Genomic DNA, 23,171 nt, shown 5'->3' with positions numbered 1-23,171 from the left:
AGGGCTCAGACAGGGAGGGCAGAGGTCATGGGCTCAGATCCCGGTCCCAACAACTTATTGCACTTAATTTGTATTTTTGTTTTGGGGGGGGATATCCTTCTTCGGGATACCTCCATGCACTTTCTTATTTCTTGCCTAGCTACGAAATATATAACTGCTGCCCACAGCCTCCTGGGAAACCTATGTCACAAATGCCAAGAAGCCATGGGGTACTCCATGCTGCATCATCAAGAGGCTGACTGTGTTTTCATGGGTTTTGCAGCCAGCCCATGTCATCTGCAAGAACCCAAAAGAGACAGCCGGTTCCTCTGGTGACGTCAGAAGAAAATGGCGGCATAGGATTGGGTGTGCTGCAATGAATCCCTACAGAACACTGGATCACTAGGCGCACAAGTATGTTTTTTTGTGCACAGCCCAACTAGGGTACTTGGGAACATGTAGGAGTGTAGACAATGATATTATTGTCTGGCACAGCTGAACTATACTGCCAGTATATAAACAGCTGGGGAATAATAGTAAACAGCAATTAGGCGGCTTTGATGCTGTTGTGTATTTATGGCTCAAGAGGTGACCCCAGGGGGTCATTTGTGTCACCTGTCCTGATTAATGACATCCAGGCCAAGTCCTATGAGTTCAGGGTTTGAGAACTCAGAACTGACTTCCTGCTGGGGCCCTCCTGTTTGTCTTCTACTCTTATTGTTACCACTAAGATCTGGACAAGAGTGTAAACTCAGGAAACTAAATCCAGTGTTCCTATTCATGCCCAGATGTCAGAATCCCATTCTCCCATTCCTAACGAGTTCCCACCAAGCTCCTGGGACTACAGCACCTGCCGCACACTACAGTGTGTTTCCACTTTGGCAGCCCGATTGGGATAACACCTACTGTATGTGTGTTACATGTTCCCATTCATACCCCATAACTTGAAAAGATATTTGAAAATGGCTGCTTACCTCTTTACTTGCTGAAAAATCTGATTAGCTGTACCCTTCTATGTAATAGCAGACCTGCACTACAAAAATTATCTTTCCTCCATCCCAATCTTCCCCCCCCACACACACACACACCGCCATTCTTGCGAAAATGATGTCAAGCTTCCTCTTAATTACTGACATCACATATTTGCTGGTGCGTGTAGTTGTGTTATTTTCTTCTTTGGGTCTTGCTAAAAGCTTTTACTTTTTTAAATCTTTTTTTTCTGTCACTTTTAAATAGCTTTTTTTTTATTTCTCTTCCTTTACTTGTCTTCCTTCGGTCTGCTAATTAAGGGGTGGGGTTAATTGGTCACAGGTGATACAGGTCCTGTATAACTTGCTGTAAAGCTCACTCTAATGCAGGCCATAGATGGGTCGAAAATCGGCCGATTTTCGGATCGTTAGTGGGCTAATTGTTCGGCCGTTTTTCGGTATTTTGGCAGATTTTTTTATCGGTAAAGTTGGAAAAATATCGGCCGATTTTCGCGGCAATTATGGGCAAATAGGGCGATCTTTTTACCGATAAAAAAATCTGTGCATGAGCAGTGACCTGCAAGAGGAAGACAAAAAGAAGAAAAAGAAGAAGAGGATGAAGAAGAAGAGGAAGAAGAAGAGGATGAAGAACAAGAGGATGAAGAAGAGGAAGAAGAATAAGAGGATGAAGAAGATGAAGAAGAGGATGAAGATGAAGAAGAGGATGAAGAAGAGGATACAGAAGAAGAAGAGGATGAAGAAGAAGAGGAATTCCAGTCCGGCAAAAAGTGTCCCTGCAGAGAGCTCCGCTATTTCTTTGACAGTTCCTTGACATTTATAGCGGCTGCAACAATGTATCTATTTGTTTCCGAATAAAAACATCTGTATCCGAAATGGATACAAATAGATACATTGTTGCAACCGCTATAAATGTCAAAGAACTGTCAAAGAAATAGCGGAGCTCTCTGCAGGGACACTTTTTGCCGGCTGTAGACGGAATGAAAATCGGACGATTTTTTTTTACCGTTCCTGGTAACGTTGGCCGCTTGAACGACCGATTTTTCGTTTTTTTAAAGAAAAATCGGCCGGTTTTCTCCCCATCTATGGCCTGCATAAATGCGCTCATTTTTGAGCTTGCCTGTATTTTGCTTGAAGGACCTTTTGACTAAGTGGACATTTGATATCCAACACCCCACAGAGCCAGAAGAAGCATCGTACATTTGGCTCGGTGTCATCACTGGATTGACTGTGAGAATCCTGAAGAGACAGCTGGCTCCCTGATGACCAGTACACAAAGATGGCGGCACAGAAATGGACTAGCAATGGGGAGCATACAAACAATGTAGAACTCACAGGTTTGTGAGTATGTTTTCCATGGATAAAAGACTACCAAGCATAAGTGGCATATTCCAGATGACTTTACTTGGAATGGTTGACGCTGCCCTGTAAGGAGGGAACTGGGGAGTTACGTTTACCATAATTAGCCCTCTCTGTACTGTCCTGGCAGAGGTTCATTATTAGTTGCAAACTAGATGTCTACACTGTCTGTCCTCACAAAGGATGAAATATATCAAAGCTTGGGAGGTACTTTGTATGTTAAAGGATAGCTTCACCTTTATACAAAAAAAAATAAAGGCACATTTTTTTGCAGGAGCTTCTAAAGCTGAGGTCTTCAAACTTTCTAAACAAAGGGCCAGTTTATTGTCCTTTAGACTTTAGGGGGGCCGGACTGTGGCCAGCCAGAGCGCAAATTTTTCAGGCAACAATGGGAGTAAACATCAGCCTATTTGGTATTAGAGGGAGGAATACATCCTCATTTTTGGGAGGAATAGTGCCCCATCGTTGGTGTCAGTGGTAGAAATGATGCCCCATTGTTGATGTCAGTGGGAGGAATAGTGCCCCATTGTTGGTGTCAGTGGGAGAAATGATGCCCCATTGTTGATGTCAGTGGGCAGAATAGTGTCTCATATCAGTGGGAGGAATAGTACCCCAAGGGCTGGATAAAGGCAAGCAAAGGGATTCATCCAGCCCCCGGGCCGCAGATTGGAGACCACTGCTCTAAAGCACTGCACCAGCGACTGCTGACCAGCAGACTGCTGATGCCATGCAGGTCTCCTGCAGAGCTGTCAGTATATCTGCTTGCCCGACTGGGATGTAGGGGCAAGCAGATATACTGACAGGAAGATTTATTGAACTACCACGGCACTCCACAGCACCGTGGTAGTTCATTGAGAACTACAAGCCGACAGCCACTAAGGCTGTTGGGACTTGTAGTTTCTCATTCACAGAACACAGTGAATGAGTGACACAGCCGGGAAGGCAAAGCCCCGCATAGCCGCGTTTTATAAAAATTTTACAGCTAGCGAGGGGCAAGAAGATTGCATGAGGGGGCGGGGGCCAGTGCATTCATAACATGTTACATGTTACGCCCTGAATATGGGTGTAACATGTAACATGCTATGAAAGGTGAACTTATTCTTTAATACACTTTTAAACAAGTGTATCCCTAAACCTTGCAGATTATTCTGAGTAATACAAGCTGCTTATAAAGTATATATAATATGTATAAAACAGGTAAGAAATATGGGGCTCCATCGTACCGCGTCTGAATAGAAGGTAAGATACCACACAGCGTTTTCCAAAACGTTTTTTGAAATTCACTAAAAACGCTACTGAAGTACTGCATGCGCTATGTTATTTTAGTAGTGAAACCGTGCAGTAATTTAACGCCAGCGGTAGTCGACCTCCTTAATAATCGGTGTAAATAGCCGGCAGCCGCTCGCACTTTAACAGCCAATAAACAACACGGTTCTTAAGGGCCGGGCGGCTGCCATATCATTAACAATCGTTGAGGAATCAGCTGTCAGTGGGGTTCCCCACTGACAGCTGAATGTTAAAAAAAGAATCGCCGGCATTTAAAAATTGCTGAAAAAATGCCCCACTCCAAAATTACAAAAAAAAAACAAAAAACGACGTGGGGTCCCCTCCAAAGTCAGACCCTTATCTGAGCATGCAGCCCAGTAGGCAGGAAAGGGGGGGAGCGAGCAAGCGCCCCCCCCTCCTGAACCATACCAGGCCACGTGCCCTCAACAAGGGGGGCTGCTTTTGGGCAGGTGGGCTTCCCCCCCCCCCCAAAGTCCCCATATTAAAGAGGACAAGGGCCTCTTCCCCACAACCCTGGTGGGTGGTTGTGGGGTCTGCGGGAGGGGGCTTATCAAAATCTGGAAGCTCCCAGATCCCGCACCCCCCCCATGTGAAGGATTATGGGGTACATAGCACCCCTACTCATTCACCCAAAACACAGAAAACAGTTTTTGACAACCCATACCAGATCCGAAGGGCCTGGTGGGAATTGGGGGGACCGCATGCCGTTTTTTTTTCCAGCAATTTTTAAATGTCGCCAGTTCTTTTCTTTACCCCACTGACAGCCGATGACTTATCGGTTGTTGAAGACGCGGCGGCTGCCCTCATGGAAAAATGATAAAAAGACCAGTTTAACATACATGTAACATAATACATTCATATACATCCCAAAACAATGAACAGCCAGTATATTAAAAAAAAAAAGTGTTCTGTGTTCAATGCCTCACCTCTCTGGTCCTGTCCAGGATCTTTTCTGCAAGTATAATATGATTGGCCGCCTCGCGGTTCACCAGTTCCTCCAGACTCCAGTAATTAAGACACAGCCCGGCTAGAAGACAGAATAAAGCTGGGGATTATGGCATACAGGGGTGGGCTGACAACTCATGGGGCCCCCGGGCAATAGGGGATCATGGGGCCCCTGTGTCCTTGCCCAAACTCAAAAAAGCCTATGAAAAAGGTACCAGGGGCATCTCATGGGGCCCCCTACTGACCCCGGGCCCTCGGGCAGTGCCCGAGTTTCCAAATGGTCAGTCCGCCCCTGCCTTCAAACATAACATTTAAGGTGACAGATTGGATAGATGACTTAATTCTTCTTTTAATACTTAAACTGGTTGTAAACCCTGACATATACCCAGCGAAGTGACTGGCCTAAGGTGATACACAGAGATGAAACAAATCCTCCTGTGTAAGTTGTACCTGTTTATCTGAAGCTCTCTCTTCATCTGTTCAAAGTGGTAATGGTATACAGCTTGTCGAGAGTTCAGAAAAATGGGGGCAGAGAGCTGAAGTTACACTCAGCAGAGCTCAGTGAGGAGAGTTCTGAGAGCTGATTGGAGGGAAGAGACACACCCCCCTTCACCCAGAAACAAAGCTGAGGCTGTCAATCTTCTGGAGGTCCCTCCCCTGTCACCATCTTTCTCTTGGTGTCAGTAAAACTCATCAGAAGTGACTGATAGCAGAGGAATGAGGCAGAAGACAGAAATGACACCTAGTGCTCTGGATCGAGACAAGTACTCATTATAGAGGGATATGCTTTGCTCATATTTCATGTCTACGGTTTGCAACCACTTTAAAGGGAGTTTAAAATTAAGACATTTTTTACCTTAATGCATTCCCTGCACTAAGGTAAAAAATGTCCCAGTAGTATATGCCCCCCCAATAGACTAGCCTATGTCTTATCTCAATCCAGCACTGTGCTCCTCTTTATTTTAGACTTAGCGATGTGCTTCTCTATGCAATGCATGCAGATCATGGCTGGTGGGAGTGGCTGGCAGGGTGCTTCCTAAAAACATCACAGGCTGGGCAGCAAAGCAGCTAGACAGGGGTGTTAAACTGGTGGCCCTCCAGCTGTTGCAAAACTACAAGTCCCATCATGCCCCTGCCTTTGGGGGTCACGCTTGTAACTTTCAATCATGCAATGCCTCATGGGACTTGTAGTTTGGGAACAGCTGGAGGGCCACCAGTTTGACACCCGTGACTAGATGATGCTGGACGTCCTCCAGCCAGGAAATGAGGCGGAGCTCTGTCTGACTTGCTGCAGCTTCTAATGCACATTGTGAGAAGCTCACAGTGTGCAGTGAAATCAGAGTAAGCCGTTTCAGGCCAGGAGAGGAGCCGGTAGAACTGCCAGACTGACGGGAAGGTTGGAGGTCATATGTGATGCCATCACATAATACGTTGTTGTGTAAAACAATAAAGTTTGGGTTTAGTCAAACGAACATATTATTATTGCCGGCATCCATATTACTGTTGGCACTCTGCATGGTGACACTGCTAGGATTTCTGAGTGTGATGGCTGGCGGTACTGCCTGCGCTACATGTATACAGTTGCAAGAAAAAGTATGTGAACCCCTTGGGATTACGTGGAGTTTTGCATGAATTGGGCATAAAATGTGCTCTGAACGTCATCTAAGTCACAACAATAGAAGAACACAGTCTGCTGAACATAATACTACACAAACATTAGATGTTGCCATGGTTTAATTGCACATAACATGTAAACATTCACAGTGCAGGGAGGAAAAAGTATGTGAGGCCCTAGCTTAATGACTTCTCCCAGAGCTAATTGGAGCCAGGAGTGAGCCAACCTTGACTCCAATCAGTGTGATGATATTGGATGTGTTGCTGACAGCTGTCCTGCCGTTAAAAAACACACACCTGTTTTGGGTTTACTGGTTTGAAGAAGCACGGTCTGATGTGAACCATGCCTCGCAGAAAAGAGCTCTCAGAAGACCTACAAATCAAGAATTGTTGACTTGCATGAAGCTGGAAAGGGTTACAAAAGTATCTCCAAAAGCCTTGATGTTCATGTGTCCACGGTAAGACAGACTGTCTACAAATGGAGAAAGTTTAGCACTGTTGCTACTCTCCCTAGGCGTGGTCGTCCTGTAAAAATGACTGCAAGAGCACAGCGCAGAATGCTGCATGAGGTAAAGAAGAATCCCAGAGTGTCAGCTAAAGACCTACAGAAATCTCTGGCACATGCTAACATTTTTGTTGACACATCTACAATAAGGAAAACATTAAACAAGAATGGAGTACATGGGAGGACACCACGGAGGAAGCCATTGCTGTCCAAAAAGAATATTGCAGCACGTTTGAAGTTTGCAAAAGAGCACCTGGATGTTCCACAGCACTACTGGCAGAATATACTGTGCACAGATGAAACCAAGATTGAGTTGTTTGGGAAGCACACACAACACTATGTGTGGAGAAAAAAAGGCACAGCACACCAACATCAAAACCTCATCCCCACTGTGAAACATGGCGGAGGGAGCATCATGGTTTGGGGCTGCTTTGCTGCCTCAGGGCCTGGACGGATTGTTGTCATTGATGGGAAAATGAATTCCAGAGTTTATCAAGACATTTTGCAGGAAAACGTACGACCATCTGTCCGCCAACTGAAGCTCCGCAGAGGATGGGTGATGCAACAGGACAATGACCCAAAGCATACAAGTCATTCAACAAAACAATGGCTGCAACAGCACAGAATACGCCTTCTGGAGTGGCCCAGTCAGAGTCCTGACCTCAACCCCATTGAAATGCTGTGGCATGACCTTAAGAGAGCGATTCACACCAGACATCCCAAGAATATTGCTACACTGAAACAGTTTTGTGAAGAGGAGTGGTCCAAAATGACTCCAGATCGTTGTGCAGGTCTGATCTGCAACTACAGGAAACGTTTGGTTGAGGTTATTGCTGCCAAAGGAAGGTCAATCAGTTATTAAGTCCAAAGGTTCACATACTTTTTCCTCCCTGCACTGTGAATGTTTACATGTTATGTGCAATTAAACCATGGCAACATCTAATGTTTGTGTAGTATTATGTTCAGCAGACTGTGTTCTTCTATTGTTGTGACTTAGATGACGTTCAGAGCACATTTTATGCCCAATTCATGCAAAACTCCACGTAATCCCAAGGGGTTCACATACTTTTTCTTGCAACTGTATGTTAAGGATCTCTCATTTCTGATTGGTGGACAGATCAACCATGCAAAAAAAACAAAAAAACATCAATGCTGGTACGCCACAACACGCCAAAGTAACAGCATCCCAATCCAATTACACCATCTACTGAAAACGTAATTTTCTGCCATGAACGCCTGCATTATTCACGCTTTTGTTTACTGTTCAGCTGGCACAAAAAAAGACAGACAAACACGATTTGAATTTCACTTCCTTCCTGCTATAACTAAAAATGACTGATGCACAAAATGTGGCAAAGTTCTGCATTTTTTTTCTTGTTGCTTTATCCCGGGCAAGGGCCATATGCCACATGAGCACGGTGACACATCTCTTAGGGTTGCCAAAACTATCCGCTATTTCCAGATGACAAAAAAAAAAATAGCGACCTCCTCTAAATGACAGTTCCCTGCCAGCATTGCTCTGTAAACAGGCAAGTGGGGTGGAGACGGGGGATCTCGGGATATCATTCGCCAATTATGACCATGACCATAGTGGTCAATGACATCACGCAGGGTCCCCAGCTGGATTATTAGCATAGAGCAGCTAGTGGGGATCTGTCATTTGCGACGGGAATAGCAGTGGGAGAAGATTGTTGTGGTGGTGGGTTGTGAGGCCCATTCACTCATCCTGGTTGACTCTGAAGACACATTGCTGGATGACATGAACTAAAAAAGAGGAGTTCTAAGCTCCTCAAAAAAAATTTAAAGGCAGCAGCTACAAATGCTGTAGCTGCTGACTTTTAATATAAGGACACTTACCTGTCCAGGGGTCCAGCACCATAGTCACCTGGGCTAATTCGTCTCTAGCCTCTGGGTTCCTGGCATTGGCATTGCAAGTATGGGAAACTGGAGGTGAAGACTTGCGGCTCCACAGCCAGTTTCTTACTGCGCATGTGCAGTTCGCGCCGTGCTTTGTGATTGGTCCTGTAGTTTTCTGGGACTTGTGAAGTGTCCCAAAAGACTGCGGGGGGAAGGAGGGGGGTCGAACTTCTGGCTCTGCTTGCCGCTGTGAACTAAGCCGGTAGTGGGAACGGGTACCTTTCAAAACCAGGTACCCGCCCCCACCCTCCCAAAAAAAAGTGGCAGTGAAGGGGGGGAGGTTGCAAACAAGCTGAGCTTCCCGTTTTGGGTTGAGCTCCACTTTAAGTTGACTTTACATTGTGGGACATTATTTTTTGAGGAAGAACATTCATATAAAGGGCTTTTTTTCTATGGAGTGATTGTTTTTAATTTGCGTTTCAATTTTTTGTTGTGAATGACTAACAAGGGGTACTATGTACCCCATACTAATTCATGCGGGGGGGCTGGATATCTGGCTGCCCCCTCATTCAAAAGGGGGCTTCCAGATTTAAATAAGTCCCCCTCTGCAGACCCCCCCCCCCATCCACCAGGTCAGGGAAATGGGGGTGAGGCCTTTGTCTGCATCAACAGGAAGAGGGAAATTTGCATTCTGGCTTCCCCCCCTTTTTTGGACAGCCAGGCTGCATGGCTAGGTAGGGGTTTAGTATAGATTTTGAGGGAGACCCCAATGCTTTTTTTTCTTAAAGGGAAAGTACACATTGTTTAAATAAATAAATAAAAACTGGTGTGGGCCCTCCTCAAAATTCATACCAGATCCATATCTAGGCAAACAGCCTGGCTGGCCAGGAAATGTATAAGTGTACAATCTCTCCCTTATCCCCCGAAACCATTCCAAGACACATGCCCTCAACATCGGAAGAGCACCTAGCTGGTAAGGGGAGGTAGCAAAGCCACCACCTCAGGCAAGGCATCTTGTCCCTATGCTCATTCGCACAAGGTGTCAGGACCTGGATCTGAACCTGCAACCTCTACTATGTCTGGTAGTATCTCTTCTTGCTGAGCCACCTTAGATGCTGGACAGCTCCCTGCCTGATTCCTTATGTATCCCCCAAAACCATTCCAAGACACATGCCCTCAACATCGGAAGAGCACCTAGCTGGTGAGGGGAGGTAGCAAAGCCACCACCTCAGGCAAGGCATCTTGTCCCTATGCTCATTCGCACAAGGTGTCAGGACCTGGATCTGAACCTGCAACCTCTACTGTGTCTGGTAGTATCTCTTCTTGCTGAGCCACCTTAGATGCTGGACAGCTCCCTGCCTGATTCCTTATGTATAGCAATCCCCAAAATGCATTGGTTTTGCAGACAATCTACCATTAGAATAAACTTGTTGCCAGGACCCAGATCTGATCCTTCAACTTCTGCTGTTTCTGGCAGTATCTCTTTTTGTTGAGCCACCTGAGATGCTGGACAGACCCCTGCCTGATTCCTTAGACAACCTTGCCTTGTGTCTTGTTTCTCTTGAACCTTGCACCCTGTGCTTCTCTCATGAGCTTCCTATTTAAAAGAGAAGTATGAGAAACATTTTTTTTAATCATACTTATCTAGGTGGATGCAGTATCCATCTAGATCAGTGGTTCTCAACCTATGGGTCGCGACCCCTTTGGGGGTCGAACAACCCTTTCACAGGGGTCACCTAAGACCATCGGAAAACACATATTTCCGATGTGTAAAGAGCAGCTACTGTGTAGAAAGTAGCTACTGTGTAGAAAGCAACTACTCTGTGTTGAAAGCAGCAGTATTGGAGGTAAAATGACACTTCATGAATTATAATTACTGGATAAATAATTTTATGGTTGGGGGTCACCACAACATGAGGAACTGTATTAATGGGTCGCGGCATTAGGAAGGTTGAGTACCACTGATCTAGATGCTCCGATGCAACATCTATATCCCGGTGGCTCTAAGGGTGAGAAGCCTGGATCGGTTGAGTGACATCAGCCAACCATGGGCTTCAACCCGCTGTCAGCTAAAAACAGGTCACAGAAGTGAAGAACGAACTGCACTCCTGTGATCCATAGGAGAAGTACAGCCAAAAGAGCTTTGGCTGTGCTTCTCCTTTAAGCCATGCCTTTGCCCTTCTTGTTTGCTAGATTGCTGTGCTCTCTCTCCAGCCTATATCTCTCTCTTGTCATCCATATTGTTTCTACTGCTCATTACTGACTTTTGGCTTGTTCCTCGACTACTTGATCCCAACCTGCAATCACTTGTTAGCAACCTTTGGCTTATTTACTGACTATGCTTGTGCGTGATTCCTAGCTGCTATATCTACTATTGGACTCCAGCCTGCTCATCTCCTGGTGGGGTGATCCTGAGGGCCGTGACCTTATACAGGAGCTCTGGTGGATACCAGTTAGACCCTGAACCTAAGGTGAGGCCGCATCATCCACCAGGGTGACCTGCTTGTATACCTATCCTGCTGGTCGGTGGGAGCATCTCTACTGCTGGTGGTCTCCAAGTGTGACCCCAGAACGTGATACAAGGCCTCATCCCACTTCTTCGGCATTAATCATGACGACTGGTAAAGCTACAGCATGCAAAGACATTGAATACAGCTGTGCTTTTCCAACCTTGTGGTAACAGTTTGAAGGCCAGCTCCATAAACGCATGGTTTAACCAGTTTGGTGTAAAGGAACTTGAGTGTCCCGCACAGATCCCTGGCCCCACCTCTCTGAACACCTTTGGGATGAATTGGAACAATTGTAAGAGAGGTCCTGTCATCCAACCTCACAAATGGGCACATATTCTCAGGTACAAAGGTACAATGCAGAACTGCTGATCCTGCATTGTACTGGATGACCTCAGAGAGCTTTAGGGGACCAGTTGCACAGCATGAAGGACGTTTGTGGGAATGAGATGAAACGCAGGTGTATCGCCAATCATCATCCTCTAGGCAAAACAATCAGTTAGCCCTTGCAGTAGGGAGGGTAAAGTTTTTTATCTCTGGAGTTCAGCTTCAAAATAGAATGTTAGAAGTTTTACCTGTCCAAGAAGAGGAGGATCCCGGCGTTCTACTGAGTCCATGCAGACATCTCTCCAGAGCGTGCTGAATCCTGTCCTCGGTACAGGATGTGTTCTGCATCTTAAGACATGTCCTGAAAGGAAAGAGACATCCTGTTACACACCGTAGAACTGGCCACTTTGATGACATCACACTTCCAGGCTGCTTATGTCATACACCCTCCACTTTAATCTGTTCTGGTTTTGTTGACACATTTCTGAATTTATGGACCCAAAACTGAAAAGTGCTTTTAAAAAGGAGAATATTGCTAGAATATTTCTGTGGTTTGGTGATACCTAGGAAATATGGAGATGTATCCCTGAGCTTGTCTGGCAATAGCTTGGCTATACTGGTATCCAGTCATAATCATGCTCAATCTATTTTTCTACTACTCACACACATTAAGACAATTTTAGGTGGAGCCCAAGAAGTTTACCATTTGTTATGGATTGTGATGAATTTGGAGCTAATCATGGAAACCCAAAAGAACACGGATAAAACATATAAACTAGTGTGATTTGACTGGAGATACAAGGCAAGAAAGCAAATCAATACAACAGGTAGAGTGGGAACACCACATAATGGCCACCAGAGAACTGGGAACTAAAGTGCAGAGATCCCACCACCAAAGGAATTCAGATGCAAAGACCCTACCACCAAAGGAACTCGTGTGCAGAGCTCCCACCACAAAGGAACTCAAGTACAGGGAACCCACCCCAAAGGGGGTACAAATTCAGACATCCAACCATCAATGGAACTCAGTTGCAGAGATCCCATCATCAAAGGAACTTAAATACATTGATTCCACCACTAAAGAAACTCAGATTCAGAGATCCCAACACCAGAGGAATTCAGGTGCATAGACTCCAGATACAGAGATCCTACCATGCAGGACCTCAATCACACAGAACCCATCTCCAAAAGCACTCAAGTTCAGAGATCCCACCACCAAAGAAACGTGTGCAGAGATTCCATTACCAGTATAGGAACTCAAGTTTAGAGATCTCCCCACGAAAGGAACTCAGGTGCAGAGATCCCACCACAAGGAACTCAAGTAAAGGGAAACCACCCCAAAGGGGACACAAGTTCAGAGATCCAACCACCAATGGAACTCGAGTGCAGAGATCCCATCACCAAATGATCTTAAATACATTTATTTTGCCTTTAAAGAAACTCTGGTTCAGGGATCACACCACTCAGGACCTCAAGTACACATAGCCCATCTCCAAAGGCACTCAAGTTCAGACATCCTACCACCAAAGGAACACGCGTGCAAAGATCCCACCACCACCAGGGGAGCTAAAGATCAGAGATCTACCCACCCAAGGAACTCAGGTGCGGTGATCCTACCACAAAGGAACTCAAGTACAAGGAACCCACCCTGAAGGGGTCACAAGTGCAAAGATCCCACCACCAAAAGAACACATGTGATGAGATCCCACCACTACCACCAGAGGAACTCAAGTTCAGAGATCTCCCCACCAAAGGAACTCAGGTGCAGAGGTACCACCACCAAAAGAACGCAGGTACAAAGATCCCATTTCTACAGGAGATACAAACATTTTATCTAACATGCATCCACCAAATACTAAAATATCATTTTGAATGACGCATAACTCCCTAGTTCCGGAAGCAACACACAATTTGTCCTGTTCTGAAGCCCAAGCTACTCTTTTCTACATGACATCAAGCCTGGTGGTGAAATCTGTGGCAATGGTTTAATATTGGGGAAATGTTCTATGAGTCAGAACTATGAATGGGACTTTATCCTACCCTCTGGTCACATGACTTGTCAGGACCATCCAAACCTGCAGCTTCCTCTTTTTCTTGCACAAACCACATGAAACGTTTGCCTGGCAGTGAGTGCCACAGTGCAGAAGTGGAACCTCAGCCCAGAGCAACACGGGAAGGGTTAAAGAAAAAAAAAAGATTGCATGTGTATGAGCTGATTAGGATGTGGTCAACCTATTAATTTTTCCGGAGAAGCTCTCGTCTGTGCTTTCTATTCAGTTGTAATCATTTATTAGATTAAAGATCACAAGCAAAGTAAATAAAAAAACAAGAGAATGTTTACTGTGAGACCGCACACAGGGAACCAAAAATGAGGATATAAAAACAATCGGCTGTATCATAACATATCTGTAAGTTGACAGCAGGGGCGGACTGACAACTCATGGGGCCCCCGGGCAATAGGGGATCATGGGGCCCTTGTGTCCTTGCCTAAACTCAAAAAAAGCCTATGAAAAAGGTACCAGGGGCATCTCATGGGGCCCCCTACTGACCCCGGGCCCTCGTGCAGGGCCCGAGTTTCCAAATGGTCAGTCCGCCCCTGGTTGACAGTAGTTTTAAAACCCCAAGGGGGAGATTTACTAACCCTGGTTCACATCTGTGTGGGTGGTGCCGCTGCGGATCTGCACGAAAATCCGTGAAGCCGCACCACCCGCACAGAGAATTGCGGACCCGCGGGCGGTTGCCATTATTTCTAATGGCACGCTGCCCGCATTGGAAAACGCAACCGTACTGGGAACCTCGGCTGCGTTTTCCAAAGTAGTGCAGGGACTTCTTTCCCTGCGTATCACGGGCACGGGAGTCCATTCAAATGAACGGGCTCTTGTGTGCGTGCAAAACGCGGCCCGCATAGATGTGAACCGGGGGTAAACTGGAGCACACGGAATCTGGTGCAGAGCAACCAATCAACTTCCAGGTTTTATTGTCCAAAGCGTAACTGAACAAGCTGACGTTAGAAGCTGATTGGTTACTACGCACAGCTGCACCAGGTTCTGTGTGTGCCCGTTTTAATAAATCTCCCCTAAGCCCTGCTTCACACTGAATACGACTTTGAATTAGTGCGACTTCACTGGAAGTCGCACAATTTCAAAGTTGCATGTCGGTGCGACTTGTAAGACATCTGTGCGACTTCAAGCACAGATGTCAATGCGAGTCGTACCGGAAATCGGGGTAAAAGTATTGCAGGATATCGTATGTACTCTCCAGCGCCTCAGGATATGCACAGCCAAAAGGGAAGCCAAGGGTACCAGGACTGCAACAACCAAAGGAAATGTTTCAGGGGTGCAGCCCTCCTCAGACGGGGAAATCAGCCACTGGATAGAGAGAAAACAGTGGCGCACACACCTAGTGCATTATCCAAGGTTTATTGTAGGAGTGAAAGAATAATAAAAACATATTCACAGACGAAGCATGTATCTAAAAAGCGTAGAAAAATGAGAATGGCCACAATGGGAGTGTGCTTTATGCCTGTGGGGAAATGGCCATTTCCCCACAGGCATAAAGCACACTCCCACACCATCCCACTCAGGCATCAACAGCGAGGCTCTTACTTTCCATTCATCATACATCAGCATCAGAGGTTGGTCATCAGCTCGGAGGAAAGGGATTCGCCCCCGAAACGCGTCAGAATTTGACCGCACTGACAGTGAGAACACCTTGCCTGCCGTTGTGGCCATTGTCATTTTTTCTATGCTTTTTAGATACATGCTTCGTCTGTGAGTATGTTTTTATTATTCTTTCACTCCTACAATAAACCTTGGATAATGCACTAGGTGTGTGCGCCGCCTGTTTTCTCTCTAAAAGTATTGCAGGAACTACTATTCAAATTAGACCGGTTCCATTGCCAATCATAGGGTACGACTGAACTGTCAAATCGCATGACAAGTCGCATCGTAGTCAACAAGAGCTAAATGTTTTATTTAAAGGGGTTGTCCATTTTAATCAAAATATTAGCAAGTCCCACGCATGGTTTTTAAGGCCCCATTCACACTTCGCTCTAAATGGCACCCCAAACATGGTGCAATTTTGCTGCATGACAAAACGCAACTCAAAAAAGTTGCGTAATACTTGTCACCCAAAAAAGACCAGGAGCCTCTTTTGGGCAACAAATACTCATAGGGTAGCCCATTGAAGCCTCACTTCACGTAGCGGAAACTCCCCTTCCTGCTCACGATTTTGTTTGAGCGATTTTCACTTGAGGCCGCGCATAGGGCAGCCATTTACTTCAATGGCCTGCCCTGTGTGCATTTGTCACCCAAAAGGATCTCCTGCTCCTCTTTTTGGGCCACAAGCTTCATGTGATTTTTGCATTTGGGGTGCCATTTAGAATGCACGCCACCCAAATACACATTTAACAGCAATTGTCACGCGACTTTGGAATCGCGGGCAGAATTGTGCCGATTACACCTGCGATTCCAAATTGGCAAGTGTGAATGGGGTCTTACAGTTAAATTAGAGTGGCACTGAAGTCAAACCCCTTTCACCTGCTCTTTGAATCGTTGATAAATGGTCAAAGATCGGCGCCGGGGCACTGATCACAGGATCTATACTGAAAGAGCTCATATTAAAGTGGACCTAGCATTATACATAGTGTGTGTATGTATGTATATGTATGTATGTGTGTGTGTGTATATACAGTGGGGATCGAAAGTTTGGGCACCCCAGCTAAAAATCTGTATTAACGGGCATAAAGAAGCCAAGGAAAGATGGAAAAATCTCCAAAAGGCATCAAATTACAGATTAGACATTCTTATAATATGTCAACAAAAGTTAGATTTTATTTCCAACATTTACACTTTCAAAATAACAGAAAACAAAAAAATGGCGTCTGCAAACGTTTGGGCACCCTGCAGAATTTATAGCATGCACTGCCCCCTTTGCAAAGCTGAGACCTGCCAGTGTCATGGATTGTTCTCAATCATCGTCTGGGAAGACCAGGTGATGTCAATCTCAAAGGTTTTAAATGCCCAGACTCATCTGACCTTGCCCCAACAATCAGCACCATGGGTTCTTCTAAGCAGTTGTCTAGAAAACTGAAACTGAAAATAGTTGACGCTCACAAAGCTGGAGAAGGCTATAAGAAGATAGCAAAGCTTTTTCAGATGTCAATATCCTCTGTTCGGAATGTAATTAAGAAATGGCAGTCATCAGGAACAGTGGAAGTTAAAGCAAGATCTGGAAGACCAAGAAAAATATCAGACAGAACAGCTCGCAGGATTGTGAGAAAAACAATTCAAAACCCACGTTTGACTGCACGATCCCTCCAGAAAGATCTGGCAGACACTGGAGTTGTGGTACACTATTCCACTATAAAGAGATACTTGTACAAATATGGTCTTCATGGAAGAGTCATCAGAAGAAAACCTCTTCTACGTCCTCACCACAACAATCATCGTTTGAACTTTGCAAATTAACATATAGACAAGCCTGATGCATTTTGGAAACAAGTTCTGTGGACCGATGAGGTTAAAATGTAACTTTTTGGCCAGAATGAGCAAAGGTACGTTTGGAGAAGAAGGGGCACAGAATTTAATGAAAAGAACCTCTGTCCAACTGTTAAGCATGGGGTTGGATCAATCATGCTTTGGGGTTGTGTTGCAGCCAGTGGCACAGGGAACATCTCACGAGTAGAAGGAAAAATGGATTCAATAAAATTTCAGCAAATTTTGGATGGTAACTTGATGCCATCTGTGAAAAAGCTGAAGTTAAAGAGAGGATGGCTTCTACAAATGGATAATGATCCTAAACACACCTCAAAATCCATGGGGGATTACATCAAGAGGCGTAAACTGAAGGTTTTGCCATGGCCTTCACAATCTCCTGACCTCAACATAATTGAAAATCTATGGATAGACCTTAAAAGAGCAGTGCGTGACAGACAGCCCAGAAATCTCAAAGAACTGGAAGACTTTTGTAAGGAAGAATGGGCAAAGATACCTCAAACAAGAATTGAAAGACTCTTGGCTGGCTACAAAAAGCGTTTACAAGCTGTGATACTTGCCAAAGGGGGCAGTACAAGATATTAACTCTGCAGGGTGCCCAAACTTTTGCAGACGCCATTTTTTTGTTTTCTGTTATTTTGAAAGTGTAAATGATGGAAATAAAATCTAACTTTTGTTGACATATTATAAGAATGTCTAATCTGTAATTTGATGCCTTTTGGAGATTTTTCTATCTTTCCTTGGCTTCTTTATGCACATTAATACAAATTTTTAGCTGGGGTGCCCAAACTTTCGATCCCCACTGTATATATATATATGTGTGTGTATCTATGTATGTATATATGTGTATATATATATATATATATATATATATATATATATATATATATATATACACACACACACACACACATACTGTGTGTATTATATATATATTGTATATAATACACACAGTATGTGTATATGTGTGTGTATATATATATATATATATATATATATATATATATATATATATATATATACAGTCATGGCCGAAATTGTTGGCACCCTTGATATTTCTCCAGGAAATCATGTATTTCTCACGAAACGTATTGCATTAACACATGTTTTGCTATACACATGTTTATTCCCTTTGTGTGTATTGGGACAAAACAAAAAAAGGGAGGAAAGAAAGCAAATTCGACATAATGTCACACAAACCTCCAAAAATGGGCTGGACAAAAGTATTGGCACCCTTTCACAACTGCGGATAAATAAGAATGTTACAAGCATGTGATGCTCCTGTAAACTCACCTGGGGCAAGTAACAGGTGTGGGCAATATAGAAATCACACCTGAAAGCAGATAAAAAGGAGAGACGTTCACTTAACCTTTGCATTGTGTGTCTGTCTGTGCCACACTAAGCATGGACAACAGAAAGAGGAGACGAGAACTGTCTGAGGACCTGAGAACCAAAATTGTGGCAAAATATCAACAATCTCAAGGTTACAAGTCCATCTCCAGAGAACTAGATTTGCCTTTGTCCACAGTGCGCAACATTATCAAGAAGTTTGCAACCCATGGCACTGTAGCTAATCTCCCTGGTCGTGGACGGATGAGGAAAATTGATGAAAGATTGCAACGCAGAATAGTCCGGATGGTGGATAAGCAGCCCCAAACATGTTCCAAAGACATTCAAGCTGTCCTGCAGGCTCAGGGAGCATCAGTGTCAGCGCGAACTATCCGTCGACATTTAAATGAAATGAAACGCTATGGCAGGAGACCCAGGAGGACCCCACTGCTGACACAGAGACATAAAAAAGCAAGACTACAGTTTGCCAAAATGTACTTGAGTAAGCCAAAAGCCTTCTGGGAAAACGTCTTGTGGACAGATGAGACCAAGATAGAGCTTTTCGGTAAAGCACATCATTCTACTGTTTACCGAAAACGGAATGAGGCCTACAAAGAACAAAACACAGTACCTACGGTAAAATATGGTGGAGGTTCAATGATGTTTTGGGGTTGTTTTGCTGCCTCTGGCACTGGGTGCCTTGACTGTGTGCAAGGCATCATGAAATCTGAGGATTACCAAAGGATTTTGGGTCGCACTGTAGGGCCCAGTGTCAGAAAGCTGGGTTTGCGTCCAAGATCCTGGGTCTTCCAGCAGGACAATGACCCCAAACATACGTCAAAAAGCACTCAGAAATGGATGGCAAAGAAGCGCTGGAGAGTTCTGAAGTGGCCAGCAATGAGCCCAGATCTAAATCCCATTGAACACCTGTGGAGAGATCTTAAAATTGCTGTTGGGAAAAGGTGTCCTTCCAATAAGAGAGACCTGGAGCTGTTTGCAAAGGAAGAGTGGTCCAAAATTCCGGGTGAGAGGTGTCAGAAGCTTATTGATGGTTATAGGAAGCGACTGATTTCAGTTATGTTTTCCAAAGGGTGTGCAACCAAATATTAAGTTAAGGGTGCCAATACTTTTGTCCAGCCCATTTTTGGGGTTTTGTGTGACATTATGTCATATTTGCTTTTCTGCCTCTGTTTTATATTTGTTCCAATACATACAAAGGGAATAAACATGTGTATAGCAAAACATGTGTTAATGCAATACCTTTTTTGTGTGAAATACTTGATTTTCAGGAAAAATATCAAGGGTGCCAACAATTTCGGCCATGACTGTATGTACAGTATATGTGTTTGGAGAGATAGATAGATAGTGTAAGGGGTCCATTTATACAAATATTTGCACAGCCATCATGAATAATCCCCATTTTGTGTCTAATATATTTCTTATGATCATCAGCTCCATCTTGTGCCCATGTTGCTGTATTTATCTGAAATACCTCAATCAGGAGAATACCGCTTTATGGCCACTAGATGGAGAGATGACGATCATAGGAAATGTGTAAACCTTTCAGGTATTTATTATCCCTGACCATGCGTTCATCTACTTTATCCTCCTGAGGAACAACACCATATTTGTTCAGGCATCATTTACGATCACATCTAAATTTTGGAATGGCTGCTGCAGCCTTTCATATTGCGACAAAGTTACAGTGTTGCAGTCTGATCACTGGTGGGGGGGAGAAAGAGACTGAGGAAATGCTTCCTCCTGCCTGCAGCAGACTGATGACATCATTTCAGCCTAGGCAAAATCACTTTAAGGGCAGTTTTTTTAATGATGAAAGGTGGATTTTTTTGGCCCATGAAATAGTTCATGTGTATTGTGACATGTCCAAATTCTGTTAATGGAGACTTGGAAAGTTACTAAAATGCTCGCGTTCATTCATCTACACCTTAACCGTGAACCTGTACCAGAGATGACAAGACCATTCCTCCATTACTACGAATACAAAACTACTACTAGGTTTCTTTTATGTTCAGCCATATCTGAGATTTTCAAAGCTTAGGATGTCTGGGGGTTGTGTGAGTACATGAGAAGGAGGCTTCGCCTTGTATATATAATAGACGTGTCCAGCTCAAGGCTTCGCCTTGTATATATAATACGACGTGTCCAGCTCAAGGCTTCGCCTTGTATATATAATACGACGTGTCCAGCTCAAGGCTTCGCCTTGTATATATAATACGACGTGTCCAGCTCATTCATATATTGTTTGTTGTATTCATTAAGCTGTTTATATACTCCATAATGATATGTGCTATTGGCTGCCAAATCACTTTTTCCTTCCGGCTTCCAGACACCAGCGCAGGGAATTGGAACCTTCCTTTACACAATGCCAGACTTCCCTTTCCCGAGCCGCTTACAATGAGACGGCCCTCCTGGACAGCAGGACGAGTGGGGTGTGTATTCTCTCCTTAATCAGAGCCATTCAAGGTGACCCCAGTTTGACAGTATTATGGGGACAAGCAATCCACCAGGCCATAGGGGGACTACACTCTGCCTGCACGGTATTAATCTCCAGGGAGCAAAACAGGATATATTGGGCGGATGTTCAATCCTTATTTAAAAATATATACAGAAGTAAAGGGAGTCCATTGTGTGCTTCAGCAAGTAAATGTTTTGTGCTGTTGGTGAAAAGTTACTTTTTACATGCTTTTACTATTCTACCAGTTCATTAGGTGTTACTAAACCAAGGACCCCGCATTCACTATATCCGGTCTCCCCGGACCTCCCATTCACTATATCCGGTCTCCCCAGACCCCGCATTCACTATATCCGGTGTCCCCGGACCCCGCATTCACTATATCCGGTGTCCCCGGACCCCGCATTCACTATATCCGCTCTCCCCGGACCTCCCATTCACTATATCCGGTCTCCCCAGACCCCGCATTCACTATATCCGCTCTCCCCGGACCCCGCATTCACTATATCCGCTCTCCCCGGACCCCGCATTCACTATATCCGGTCTCCCCAGACCCCGCATTCACTATATCCGGTCTCCCCAGACCCCGCATTCACTATATCCGGTCTCCCCGGACCCCGCATTCACTATATCCGCTCTCCCCGGACCCTGCATTCACTATATCCGGTCTCCCCGGACTCCGCATTCACTATATCCGCTCTCCCCGGACCCCGCATTCACTATATACGCTCTCCCCGGACCCCGCATTCACTATAACCGCTCTCCCCAGACCCCGCATTCACTATATCCGCTCTCCCCGGACCCCGCATTCACTATATCCGCTCTCCCCGGACTCCGCATTCACTATATCCGCTCTCCCCGGACCCCGCATTCACTATATCCGGTCTCCCCAGACCCCGCATTCACTATATCCGCTCTCCCCGGACCCCGCATTCACTATATCCGCTCTCCCCGGACCCCACATTCACTATATCCGCTCTCCCCGGACCCCGCATTCACTATATCCGCTCTCCCCGGACCCCGCATTCACTATATCCGGTCTCCCCAGACCCTGCATTCACTATATCCGCTCTCCCCGGACCCCGCATTCACTATATCCGCTCTCCCCGGACTCCGCATTCACTATAACCGCTCTCCCCGGACCTCGCATTCACTATATCCACTCTCCCCGGACCCCGCATTTACTATATCCGCTCTCCCCGGACCCCGCATTCACTATATCCGGTCTCCCCAGACCCCGCATTCATTATATCCGCTCTCCCCGGACCCCGCATTCACTATATCCGCTCTCCCCGGACCCCACATTCACTATATCCGCTCTCCCCGGACCCTGCATTCACTATATCCGCTCTCCCCGGACCCCGCATTCACTATATCCGGTCTCCCCGGACCCTGCATTCACTATATCCCCTCTCCCCGGACCCTGCATTCACTATATCCGCTCTCCCCGAACCCTGCATTCACTATATCCGCTCTCCCCGGACCCTGCATTCACTACATCAGGTCTCCCCGGACCCTGCATTTACTATATCCGCTCTCCCCGGACCCTGCATTCACTATATCCGCTCTCCCCGGACCCTGCTTTCACTATATCCGCTCTCCCCGGACCCTGCATTCCCTATATCTGCTTTTCCCGGACCCCGCATTCACTATATCCGCTCTCATCCAATATCAGTACCTGACCTCACAAATGGGCACAAATTCCTACATACATCCTCCAAAATATTCTGGAAAGCCTTCCCAGAAGAGTGAAAGATGTTATAATCACAGAAAGGTGGTCAACCCCCCAATGATGCCCATGGTTTTGGAATGGGATGTCCAACAAGCTCATATAGGTATGGTGGTGGGATGTCCAACAAGCTCATATAGGTATGGTGGTGGGATGTCCAACAAGCTCATATAGGTATGGTGGTTGGGTGTCCACAAACGTTTGGCCATATAGTGTAGTTTGTACTTGGGTAAGGCACAGTGCTGTGTTTCAGGCTTTCCAGGTGACAATCTCGGAGATTTCAGTGAATCTCCACAGTGAGAACTGTTCATAGAATTTTTGGTTGAAATAGGTGCATTCTGTTCTTCCATCACAAATGTGCAAAAATGTAAATTTATAGAGAGAAAAAAGCATGTCTGAAATATATACATAGACCTACAACACTCCATTTTCTCCCATTCTCATCCATAGGTATCGCCCCCCTTCCATCTTGATGAACCATGATCAATATCCACTTTTAGGTCAAGTTCACACCACAAAAAAGTCCTCCAGATCCGTTCTGGATGCTTTTTTTTTTTTTTTTTTTACTGTATTGGGGTCCAGTGCTTTTTTGATGCTTTTTACTGTGTTCCAGTACAGTTCTGTGCAGGTAAAAAAAAAAAGAACTAGAACGCAGTGCGCTGGTGTGGACTATGCCATTGGAACGTATATAACCTACTTTCCATGCTTTATTGATGCAGAAAAAAAGCACTGCATGTGCTGTGAACTGGCCCTTAACCCCTTGGCGCCGGCGCTTACCA

General features: G+C 45.2%; 1 protein-coding gene across 1 annotated transcript in view; it reads right to left on the bottom strand.

The window, feature by feature from the left end:
• The window catches only part of PIK3R5 (phosphoinositide-3-kinase regulatory subunit 5), a 107,406-nt gene that overhangs the window by 45,559 nt on the left and 38,676 nt on the right, over positions 1–23,171 (bottom strand). The window contains exons 2-3 of the mRNA XM_089661667.1: positions 11,615–11,727; positions 4,538–4,638 (exon numbers count right to left, since the gene is read on the bottom strand). Of these exons, the coding sequence (XP_089517793.1) occupies positions 4,538–4,638; positions 11,615–11,714 (201 nt within the window). The 5' untranslated portion in view covers positions 11,715–11,727. The remainder of the gene's footprint in view (positions 1–4,537; positions 4,639–11,614; positions 11,728–23,171) is intronic.

The sequence above is a fragment of the Staurois parvus genome, unplaced genomic scaffold, assembly GCF_062004578.1.
Source record: "Staurois parvus isolate SC_StPar_1 unplaced genomic scaffold, SC_StPar_1.0 ptg001364l, whole genome shotgun sequence".
Lineage (NCBI taxonomy): Eukaryota > Metazoa > Chordata > Amphibia > Anura > Ranidae > Staurois > Staurois parvus.
Note: the sequence above shows the minus strand (reverse complement) of the source record. Positions and strands in the feature narration are given on the sequence as shown.